This window comes from Phocoena sinus, chromosome 8 (assembly GCF_008692025.1).
Source record: "Phocoena sinus isolate mPhoSin1 chromosome 8, mPhoSin1.pri, whole genome shotgun sequence".
NCBI classification, from domain to species: domain Eukaryota; kingdom Metazoa; phylum Chordata; class Mammalia; order Artiodactyla; family Phocoenidae; genus Phocoena; species Phocoena sinus.
Genome location: NC_045770.1, coordinates 31,714,177 through 31,726,913, shown reverse-complemented (window position 1 = coordinate 31,726,913; position 12,737 = coordinate 31,714,177). Strand labels below are relative to the sequence as shown.

The window sequence follows — 12,737 nt, the reverse complement described above, 5'->3', positions numbered from 1 at the left end:
CCTTCAGTATGACTATTAATGATCGTGTATTGCTTTATACCTGTAAGCATGAGAAGCCCCGAATATCTAGGAAACATTTTAAGGTTTAATTTGGTCAGTGGCTCACATGGAGGACGGAAAAGGAATAAACTCTTAACTGAGCTTGATAAGGATGTGATCTTTTAGAATGAGGTGTTTACATATACACTTGTACAAGGTTTTGCCTGTATTGTCTAGACCTGAGCAGTGCTAGTGCAACTGCTAAAAAGCATATATGACTGGTAAAGAAGTGCTGATAAGGTGATATTTGAGAGACTCTATACTCTACTAAATAAATATTCTCTCTTAGCATTTTTAGTTGGTCTGTGATAGCCTTCAATTGTCAAGTACTATTGTCATTCCCAAGTGTACAAATCTTCCACATTTTTTACCCCCCTGTTTTCATCTTCTTTCTGCTTGCTTAGGAAAATGAATTCTCCCATCTCTAGTAGATAATATTTAAGGTCCATTCTAGCCAGAGTCTAAGATCCTTTTTTACTGTGTTATTGATATGGTAACATTATTGATGAGAGAGCATTCTGGTTCCATTTCAGGAAAATTAACGACAGGATGTCATTTCCTTTACTATTTACATGGGTATTTATCATGGGATGATTCAGGAAGAGAGAAATCAGATTTGAAATTTAAACAACCATAGAGAAAATGATTTGAGGGTTTTTTTTTTTTTTTTTTTTGCGGTATGTGGGCCTCTCACTGTTGTGGCCTCTCCCGTTGCGGGGCACAGGCTCCGGACGCGCAGGCTCAGCGGCCATGCCTCAACGGGCCCGGCCGCTCCGCGGCATGTGGGATCTTCCCAGATCGGGGCACGAACCCGCGTCCCCTGCATCAGCAGGCGGACTCTCAACCACTGCGCCACCAGGGAAACCCTTGAGTTTTTTTTTAATAACTTATTTCTAATGCCCTCCCTCCCCCGTTTCAAAGATAATGAGTTCATGATTGTCTTTCTAGGTTTTCCTGTTATTAAACAGTTCTGTAATTTTGCCATCTAAACACTTAAAACATTTTGATGTCTATCCTTCCCATGTGTTGTCAGTACACACACGTTTAAACAATTAGACTCAATTGTTTTACAATCTACTTTTAAAAGCTGTATTATGAATATTTTCTATGCTATTAAATATTATTCTAAAATATTTTCAATAGCTGCAATATAGTACGTTATATGTAACAAGATTTAATTAGTCCCTCTGGTTAGATGTTGTTATCTGCTTTTAGATTTTTGCTTTTATTAATTATACAGAAGAGAACTTTGCATAAATCTTTGAATACTTCCCTGGCTATTTCTTCAAGATAAATTTTCAGGTGGTTTCATGGGTATAATATTTTTAGTTTTTGTTTCAGCGAAACAATTACTCTTTGCTGGAGGAAGAAAACTATATTTTTTGAATGCTCATATGCCAAATACTGTGCAAGATGCCTTGTAGTCTCATATTTCACATAATTTTAAGCTGTTTTCATCCCCATTTTAATAGATGAAGACATCTACATGCATGTGTGTAAGATATTTTGCAGTACGTTAACAGTATGTAGAAAATGTTTAAATGTTTTGTTTAGCAAATAACAAAGGCCTTCAGCGGTCACAGGAAACAATCAAGTTTGTAATTCTGTTTTGGCTTTGGAGTATGTACTATAATAAGACTTCATCTTTTCATGTTTTATTTGTTCAGTGTAAAGGGTTTTAGGTCTTAAAATTATATGTTAATTGGCATTTATAGCTCTAGGAGGAAAAAAGTGGGTGATTCCCCTTATGAATTTTGGGTTTTGCTCATATGACTACTGTTATAGATGATTAATTTATAAATCACATTTTATCTTTAAATTAGAAGCAGATAATAATTGTCTGCTAGGTGAAAATGGTTTCCCTTCACTTAAAACTCCAGACATAACTTTTTCAAATTGTGCACTTGCAAGATCTAAGAGGGGAAAGTTCAGCGATATAAGGATGACAGAAGGTTGCAGAGGAAGGGTGAGAGCAGTGAGGTGACAAGACTGTATGCTTTTACAGAGCTAATTTAGAATCCTTTGCCTACTACTTCATAGAGCTACCCTATGTTGATAAGTGAGGTTGTTGTTTTTAGGGCCTCGTATTTGTTATCTAATGCAGTGGATGTTTTGTCTCAGTCACATAGATCAAACAACAACATGGCAAGACCCCAGGAAGGCCATGCTCTCCCAGATGAACGTTACATCCCCTACCAGTCCACCAGTGCAGCAGAACATGATGAATTCAGCCTCAGGTGAGTGAAATGCTGTAATTAGAGCACACCAAGTAATGCTCGTGCATTGATAAAACTTTCTGTGGAAAATAGTCGTTATTCTTTTAAGGAAACTGGAGCATGGATGATGGTTATTTTCTATCCACTTTCATAAGGGAAACTTATCTTATTTCAAATAACCTGCTGAAAGCCAACAGATTTTAAAGTTTCAGTTCTGAAGTGAATATCTCAAATTCCTAGTTTGGTTAACTTTGACATGCTTGTGTTTTATTGTGCCGCTTTCTTGTGTCTCTTAGAGTTGAAGCTTCCCTCTTCCTTTTGTGGTTTGGATGGGAAGCCAAGCTGTGGTGTTCTTAACTCACCTCTTAAAGTAGATGTTTGTTCTATCTTGAGAATAACTGGAAGGTAGCAACTTATAAAGCTCAAAGCATCTTTCTTAGGGCTGGTACATGTTATTTAACACATTTCCACCTTTTTCACAGAAGATAAACCTGAGTATAAATTTTTTTTCTGTCTCCTGTTTGGCAGTTTACTTAAATCTGCCGTTTTTCTCATCTATATAATGGGTAGTGGTCATGCCCCTTATTATAGAGAGGAAGACATTAAAGGAAATCATATAATACATATAAAGCTTTTATATTACAGTTCTAGTACGGAGTAGATACTAAGTAAATCTTTAGTTCCTTCTTCCCTAGGTCAGTTAGATATTGTCTGGCTTCTTCTTTGTTACATGGGCCCAAGGCCATAGCTACCCATTAGGCATCTTTGTGCATATTAGGAAAAGGTACCCCTTCCTCTGGGAAGATGCAGCCCTATGCCTGGCATCCAGGATTGAGCATTTGGGCTGGATTTCTGACCATTCCCCTACCCCACCCAAACACACACAAACATACTTTATCCCCTTTACTGAGTGTCCTGGGTCAGGGCACAGATGGCAACTGTAATTGGCAGCCCTAGTGGCCTTAATGGCTTCCTCCTTCACAGCCCATCCATCTTCCCTACCCAACAAACGATCAACATGATACTATTGGAAGCTGCACTGTAGATTTTCTTAAACAGCAGCCTTTGGAAAGGGGCTGGTAGAGTTGGAGAGGGTGGTACAGTTCATTGTCACAAGGATTCCTTGACCAGGAAAGGTCACAAAATTTGAAATGTCCTTCTGCCCCTAAAGATGGTGACAATGTGTGAGAATGTTTTTGCTGTTGCATTAACTCTATGTTCTTGCCTTTGGTGGGTTGAACACTTGAAAGGATTCAAGAAAATGAAAGTCAAGGCAAGATTCGTGACTGAGCTTCTCTTGTCATAAAGTTTCTTTATATAAACTCTTGAAGAGTTTATATAATCTTCCATTTTATCTTCCATTTTAGCTAATTTTAATATCAGTACATTTACTTATCCTCAGAACCTGTTTTATATGTGACACTTGAGTTAAAATTTTTCAAAAGCAAAAAATTATGCAAGTATTTATTGACTGATATTTTTACTTGACAACCATTTTTTTAATTATCAAATTTCCAAATAAAAGTTCTGAAAGCTGCTTCGTATTTATAATCCGAAGAAGATGACGCACATTTTTTATTTTGTCATAATCCATCAAAAACTATACCTGGGAAAGTAGTAACAAATAACTCATTAATTTAAATTTTATTTTGAAAGATTAGGCATTTTGCATCTAAAAGGTTGATTATGATTCTTTTAGAACAGTGGTTTGTTTATGTTTTTCCTATTAAATTTTCTAATAGTAATGGTCTAAGGAAATGGGGAGAATTTGTGTTCAGATTTATGTTTAAAACCAAAAGTATATATCAAATTGGTTTTAATAAATTTTAGAATATTTGTGTATCTTTTATTTCAGCTCTGCGTTTTATAAAATATGAAATGTGTTTTTATATACTGCATATAAATTAATAGACATGCTTACTGCTGTATATTAATAAAAGAGGTGACTGGCAGGAACAGTTTGAGTAAAGTGTCAAGAAGCACGATTGTAGTGGGTGGGTGGGTAGCGGGGTGGGGGGGGCATTGCACGAGACAGAGAGAGTTGGAGGGAGGACCTGAAATGGGAAAAGCCACCCCCAAAGGGACCTGAGCATGTTTAAATGGTAGTAGAAGGTATTAAATAATAATAGGAAGCCCTGTTTATATGTCAGGCTTCCTGATGAGGTCATTTTGTACAGTCTCATTCAATTCTCATAATGGTCATTTAAGTTAGGTGCTGTTATTAGTCTCACTTCACATCTGAGAAACATTGAGTGACTATTTAAAAACAAATAGAAGACTTCTACATGGTGTTGAAATGCTTGGGAATGAATGTCATGGGAACTATAATCTTGATAACCTCATGTTCACATAAAGTTATAGCCATAATGTCATTTTAATAAGGGTTCAACCCAGGGTCTTCTCCTTATCCATCTGTAACAAACCCATGGAGTTTGGCGGCTGTGTATTCTCCACTGAGGTTACACAGCATGATTTCTCAAATAGCTTTAAGAGAAAATGATCTTATCTCTCAGTCAAGGATTTCTCCTTGAGAAAAGCAGCAAAATTGATGCTCCTCTGTGCTTGGAAAATAATCTTCTGAGTTTTTAGAGCCTGGAGCCAGTGAGCAAGAATTGTGAGGGTATATAAATAAATTTCCAGGGTATTTACTGTAACAAATCAGCAAGCCTGTTTCCAGTTAAGCAGGGTGTCTACAGACAATTTTCACCCTAAAGGGAATGCCTTCTGAACCTGGTAATCTGAAGCCTTTGAATAAAAGAGGAAGCTACACAGCTCTTTTGAAGCACTTTACTGGGTTAATCAAGCTAAATGCAGCTTGATTTACATTTTTATCATTAATTATTTTAACAAGAACTTTCTAGTGTTAGTCTTTTTAAAAAACTCTCCTCATTCAAATATTTGAGTCCAGCTTTGTGTTCTGTTCTAATTATTTCTAATCAGACCACTTTCCTTTAAAATACTGTATTTTCTCCAGACTCTCTAGTTTTCTGCATAATTTTTAATGGAACTGAATAATATTTTAAGATTTCCTCCAGTTCTAAGATTTTATGAAATCCAGTTTCTTTCACTCAGATTTGGTTTAGCAAAAATGATTAGTTTACTTTTGCTTTTTATAAGTCCTTTTTCAAAATATGAGGTTGAAATGATGAATTTCATTGCTAGACTGGAGATGTGTGATTTGTAATTGGCCAAATTTCTAAATATATGTAATTGAGAAATCACTTAAAACAAAGCTGCACCTGGAAAGGGTTCCTTACTTGATCCTAGGAAGAAATTTATATTCTTTAACTGTCCATTTAATTGGCAAGACAGTGAACTTTGTGAAAGGAATTTGAAAAGTGAGGAAAAGAAAACTATAAAATTAAAGGAAATTTGAATGATTTAGTAAGATAATAGTTCTGCTTTACATTAAAATATATAATATATACACACATATAAAAGTATACACAAACCCTATTCTGTTAAATTACTTGATGTTGCCCTTTACAAGTTATATTAAAAATGTATTATGCTTTTGATGCATGCTTAGGATCTATATAAAATAGTTCTTCTGCATACTAAGAGTTGGGTAAACAGTAGTGGTTTTTGTTTTAGACATTAGAAGATAAGGACTTGGGGAGAGAAAAGTGGTAATTCTCCTTTAACCAGCTCTGTTTATATGAAGATGTTAAGTTTTTTATTAGTACCTTGTTAACAGTGACCCGCAAGATTGCTGAATCTTAAAGCAGCATTAAAGTCAAGAAAATATACTCTGTGATAATCCAGAAATAACTTGGTGCCAAAGGACTGGTGACTGTTTAGGACCATTAAAAATTGTGTAAACCTTGATTTAAATTATACAAAATCAATGAGCCCAGTTGTCTGCTTTTTTAAAATTTACCTTTGATAACAATCCAAAGTCAGATATCTTGTTACAGGTACATTTTAAGGGATTCATTATTTTCATGTTTTAAGTCTGGCATTTATTTTTGACTAATGCCCAGATCTACCAATGCAGCACTTTCTGATTTCCCCATTATGAAAACCTGCATGGAATTCCTAGGAAATATATCAAGATGGGTGGAGAAAATGCCCTCTTGATCATGGAAGGTGATGTGTGTTGGAAGAATTTGCTAAGCACCTCCATTGCAGTGGGGAAAATATTCAGAAGCAGAGTGGGTAGTACAGAGCTTCCTTGATATTTGCCTGCCGTATTACTTCTGCTTTGTGTAATCTGTGTCAGAGGACCAAAGACCAAATGGGAAAGAGAGATTGTTACCAAGGAAAATATGACATAGGACAGATGTGAAATGTGAAAATAACAGGTAGAAAGTTGATATGAGTTTCTTAGCTTTAAAAAGCACAGAAGAGGTAAGGATGTATGGGAAGTTGCAGAGCTGACCACAGATTTTAGGAGTTGATAATTTTAACTTCATGTGTTGTAGTTCACAAACTTCTAAGTTCTACTTTTCACCTTTGGAGTGAACTGAGAAGGAATTTAGAATAGGGGTTAAGATCAAGGGCTCTGGGGTCAGGTGGACATGGGTTTGAATCCCAGCTCTGTCACTTAACTGACTATGAGATCTTGGATAAGTGAGTATATCTACCTGTGCCTCATTTCTTCACTTGGAAAATGGGGTGACAATAATAATAGTAACACTGAATTTATAGGGCTATTGTGAAGATTAAATGACACAATCTATATAAAGTGATGGGTACATAGAAATTAGTATTAACAATATACCGTGCTTGGTATAATATATTGAATATATAAAAGTAAATGTGATCTGATCTGATATTTTACAGTGTAATCAGTTTACATTGCCTGGTAATTACTGTTACTTCATTTAAAATAAGTTTTTAAATCTGTTACCACACTATTTTTTAGGGTTATGTTTATCTCTGTAAGCTTTTTATCATCAAATATGCATCATTGATTTTTACACAAGTCATGCGCTGTCTTCTGGCTTTTAGTTTCACATAGATTCTCCAAGCGTGAGAGTGTTGATAAGAGTGTTAAATATAAATATGGTTTTCTTCTCATGGGTCAAACCTTTTCTGATTCTTAAAGTTTTTTATTATTGTAAGATGGAAATTGTTTGTCAGTCTGAAATCGTAATATCTGGAACAACACTTAAGTATACCAAACAGGAATAAAACTGTAATAAAGCCCAAAGTCAAAGCAATGAATGAAGTATGAGACGGAGGCAGTGTACTTTATTACTCTCAATCTCTTATCCCAAATCTTTTTTAAACCAGAATTAGTGCTTGCTTTTTTCTCATCTGCAAATTTTGGTAAATTAAGAAAAGATGGCCACAGGAAAAGGGAAAATAGTAAAAAGCAAAAGCATAATCCAAATGAATATAATCCTTAAGAAACTGTTTGTTTTATTTAGTTTGTATCTTGATTTACTTGTTAAGTTCCTGAAAAAATGGTTAGTAATATGCAAACAAGAACCATTTTTCCTGCTTAAAAATATGGACCAGTCCATTTCATTTTAATAAAAGTTATCAGTAAACAATATATAGGGATTATGAAGGTAAAAATATTTGTTTGTGAAATAGAAAAAATAATTCGGTGAGAATGTCCAAGCAAGTTGCAGATGACATAGCTTGCAATTATCATATCTTCAGTATATAGGAGTTCTTCTGAAGTCTTTGTTAAACCCCGTGATGGCCTACACATGGCATTTTAAAATCTTGATGGCTTCATGACTTTGCTGCTTGATGAAACATGCCACTCGTGTCCGAGCAGCTAATGGCCTCTACTTTACTCTGATGGCGAGAGCTTTTCGCTCCCTCTGTACTGGGGATCAGTCTTTTTTTTCTTTTTTTTTTTTTTTTGGGCTGCATTGGATCTTTGTTGCTGCACATGGGCTTCCTCTAGTTGCGGCGAGCGGGGGCTGGTCTTCAGTTGCGGTGCGTGGGCTTCTCATTGCGGTAGCTTCTCGTTGTGGAGCACGAGCTCTAGGTGCATGGGCTTCAATAGTTGCAGCACGCAGGCTCAGTAATTGTGGCTCGCGGGCTCTAGAGTGCAGGCTCAGTAGTTGTGGTGCACAGGCTTAGTTGTGACGCGGTATGTGGGATCTTCCTGGACCAGGGATCAAACCCATGTCCCCTGCATTGGCAGGTGGACTCTTTACCACTGCGCCACCAGGGAAGTCCCCCTGGATCACTCTTGATATTAACTGATTCCAGTCATGATTTTTAACTTAAAAGTATTTTCTAAATAATATTAAAACTCAGAATACCTGGGTAAGGCAGCAACATTTAGCAAATGGAACAATAGATGTTGGCTGATAAATTATCATTCTTTATTCTGATTCTACCCAGCTACACTTCTAAAATGACTCCCAGAGCAAGACACCCTTCACCCCAAATATATCAGCAGAACTTTAAATTCAGTTATTCTGGAATCAAGGTGTGTGTTTTTATGTATTACTTAAGGTATTGGCATGTACGATATAGAACTATTTTTAAAGTAGTACTCATTTCTTCATTCCTTTATTAAAGAAGCCCAAAATAATCATGTTGAAAAGTGGACATATAATTACTTGGTTTTTCAGTACCTTCAGAACAGTATTTTTTATAGTGTCAACATTTTCCTAAGATTGTGTCCACTTGAGAATTGTGATATCCCAAATAATTATCTAAATCTCAAGTGTGTTAGGCAGTACCGTATTCACACATTTAGTTATATGCCCTATTATTTCAGACAAGGTAATTCCTTTCTGTCTTTGCTTTACTTTAGGGGTTTTCTTCTTAAGCAAAGGGAGATATATAGAAACTCAAGATTGTTGATGTCCCTTGACCTGATCTTAGAGCATGAATAACAAATATTTAAAAAAATCTATTAGAAGTCTCTTAAATAATCATTTGGGAAAGTAAAGTTCATTTGAATTCTGAAAATTACTGAAATTTTATTGTAAATACTGAACCTAATGAAGAAGAAAAGGATATAAGCGTATTTCTGTTATGTTAACCAAGAGACTAACTTAGAAGAGTAGGATAATATTGTAAAGAGTATAAAGAAAAAAATTTGATACGTATCCTTGCCACCAGCTTTCTTAGTATAATGAGTTATTAAATAGTGGTGTTTAAAAATATAGGTGTCCATGTTCAACTTTTCTCCAGTGATTATTTGTAGTGATTATTTGGAAACTTTGCTCAGCTTTGGAGTAGAAAGGATGAGAAAGAGATTAAATTATTTACATTTAAGAACCAAATAAATGCCTGTTTTTTCTCTTGATAAGTGTTAGAATATTATTTTTGTCTTTCCTACTGATTTCTAAATCCTTCTGGCTACTCTCTTGCTACAATAATTTTATGACTCATAAGAGAAATATCTGTGTGAAAGATTAAGATGCTAATTCTTTAAAAATGATATCCATAGACTACCATATATAGGCAGCATCAGTGAAATGAAAAAAATCCTGCAACAATAGAGTTTTCCAAAATAATATTTTCTTTTGATGTCAGTAAGGTAAAGAGGTGATAAAACTTTAGGTTAAAATTTTACCGAAAGGTCATTGCTTTATTTGAACATGTCTGAAGTCTAAATGAACTTTATAGAAAGCTAATCTTTTATAAATTTACATACTAAAACTCTGTAAGCTATTAAGTTAAAATCTAAAACACTCAAGTTACGCTGAAGAAAATCTGAAGAGTTGCATATTAGAAAGTTCTCTGAACTTATACTTGGCCTTTTCCTCTAGGAAGTTCATCTAGCTATAACAGACAAAGAGACAGATGATTTTTAACAGTCTTATTATTCACCTTGAGACAATTGAATTGTTCTCTTTCCACATCATTCATTCAACAAATATCAAATGCTCTACTTTGTACTAGACATCATTGTAATGGCCACTCAGATTATGGAGTCAAGGTAAAACAATTTTTTTCCCATATAATTATAACAATAAATGTTATGGGAGACATGCACCAAGTGCTGAGAAAGTGGAGGAGGAACAAGTGAATAAGTGGTCGGGAGGGTAGAGCAGACATCTTTAAGGAGCCAGAGGTTTGTTCGTTCCCTCAACAAAAATTGAAAATATGTGCAGGACACGATTCTAAATCATGAGAGTACAGAATAGAAACAAGTACACAATGTGTCAGATAGTTACAAATGGAAAGAGAAAAGAAAAGTAAACCAGTTAAGGGCCAGAGAGTGACTGACTGGGGGATGGAGGAGGGAAATGATCATTTTAGATAGTTTCTCCAGTGTAGGCCTCTATAATTGATGATTTTTGAGCAAAGATCTGAGTGAACTGAGAGCCATGAAGATATCTGGGGAAAAGGGGAGGAATGTTCCATGCATAACACAACAGCTGATTTAGAGTTGCTGAGGCACATTTGAGGCACAGTAAGAAGGCCATTGCAACTGGAACAGTCACTGAAAGGTAGCACGGAAGCCCTATTATATAGGGACTTGTAGGTTTTGAACAGAGGAGTGATACGATCTGAGTAAGTTTTTTAAAAGTACGGAGATTAGTTAGGGGGCAATTGCAATAACTCAGGGGAAACAGTGAACCAAGGTGGTGGAAGGGAAGTGGTGAGAAGTGGTTGAATTTAGAACCTGAGTTTTAGTAGATGAGTGGGAGTTAAGTTTACAGAAGAAAAGGGAAGATAAAGGTAGCATTATGTGAGAGATTACTGAGCCTGACACCCCCCAGCACCATATAAGTAGTGATGGAATGGTGGGGAGATGAGACTAAAGACATCTAAAGAAGGCCTTTGTGTGATCAACTAAGAAGTTTGAGCTTTATCCTGAAAAATTTGGGAGCCCATTAAAAATGACTCCTCTCTAGGGTTCTTCCACTATCTAAGGGAAAACCTTCTATGGGTTCCCTATTGTTGTTATTCAGTCATTTCCTCTTTGAGATCCAGGTTTATTTTCTCATAAACCTATCTCAATATTATACACAAGTTTTCATAAGTTAAATATATTGTTAGAACAAAATGGCAAAACTTCCAGGAAAGAGTAGGGAACGACTTTTTTTTTATAAGTACCTACTCTAAGCCCTTCCCTTTGTCAAGCACTTTCTCCTTTAATCCTTTCAACAATTAATTGAGAAGGTCTTTGTCTCCATTTTCTGGATAAAGAAAGTGAGCATCAAGCAGATTAGTAACTTGCCGAAGGTTAGAAGGCTAATAATTAAATACTGGATTCAGGATTTGAAACCAGGTCTGTCTGAATCTAAACCTTTCACAGTTTTCTTTAAAGTATGCTGTCTCTAGAGTTTAATTTCATTTATAATGCATCAAAGATGATTGGTTTTTGTTTTTTTAACCAAGTAACACATCAAATGGTACTTTTGCTATACTGGTAAAATTTGGGTTAGTGGTAGGTAGTTCTATAAAAGAGTTTTAAAGTAAGCATTGTTAGTTTTCCATATTTTAAATCAGTGGTTCTCAATTTGTAAAGGAATCGCCTGGGGATTTTTTTTCAATGCAGATTCTGATTCCATAGGTCAGGGGTGAGATGTAAAATTCTGCATTTCTAACAGATTTGCAGGAGGTGCTATAATGCTGGTTCATGGACTACACAGATAGAAGACTCTAGAATGGTGAACTTAAAACCATAGAAATGTTATTAAAGATCCACTTTGTTATTCCTTGTTTTATTTTATTAATATTTCTATTTTCAGTTGGGAAAAGACCTTTACTAAGTGCCTAATACAAATGGATGACTCCACCATTTCATATGAGAGCTCATTTAATATAAAAGTGCTGCAGGGGCTTCCCTGGTGGCACAGTGGTTGAGAGTCCGCCTGCCGATGCAGGGGACATGGGTTCGTGCCCTGGTCTGAGAAGATCCCACGTGCCACGGAGCGGCTAGGCCCGTGAGCCATGGCTGCTGAGCCTGCGCGTCCGGAGCCTGTGCTCCGCAACGGGAGAGGCCACAACAGTGAGAGGCCCATGTGCTGCAAAAAAAAAAAAAAAAATGCTGCAAAATGTTACCAACTTATAAAAAAAGTCTATCATCTATAAAAGCACAAACTAAGGATCGGAGAGACTGACTTGACCAAGATCAATCAATCCTTCTTTTCACAGATAAGTTCTTAATCATTTCAGCTCAACAAACTTCGGTTGTATTTGGTGGTAGTGCTAAGCTCTACGGATATAAAGAGCAAAAAAAATCAAGGTGATTCCTTCAAGACTTAGAGCTTGATGGGGAGAAATGTCAGGATGTAGGCAAATGAGTAGAGTTCAGTGAGGCATCTGCTAAAACAGGACATGAGCATAGTGCTTGGGGACACAGTATATGCTAGTGAGTAGAATACAGATAAGTAACATTGCCAGAATTCCAATCTAAGCCTGCAGATGTATGGGCCAGAGTTTCATCTTACACTGCATTGTGATCTACAGGGGGTTTGGGCTCATCAGTATGTTCTAGTAGTTGGGCAGAAGAATCTTCTAGCTACTTATGACAATAGGAGAACACCTGAACTCGAGGGGGAAAAAAAAGAAATGGCTTGGCTACCACTCTTGCATTTATTTGCC

The 12,737-nt window shown here is 36.0% G+C and overlaps 1 protein-coding gene across 12 annotated transcripts in view; it reads left to right on the top strand.

The window, feature by feature from the left end:
- Positions 1-12,737, top strand: part of YAP1 (Yes1 associated transcriptional regulator) — a 111,024-nt gene that overhangs the window by 50,219 nt on the left and 48,068 nt on the right. For all 12 annotated transcript variants that reach the window (XM_032640362.1, XM_032640360.1, XM_032640361.1 and 9 more), the window contains exon 3: positions 2,161-2,276. In XM_032640362.1, coding sequence (XP_032496253.1) covers positions 2,161-2,276 — 116 coding nt within the window. The remainder of the gene's footprint in view (positions 1-2,160; positions 2,277-12,737) is intronic.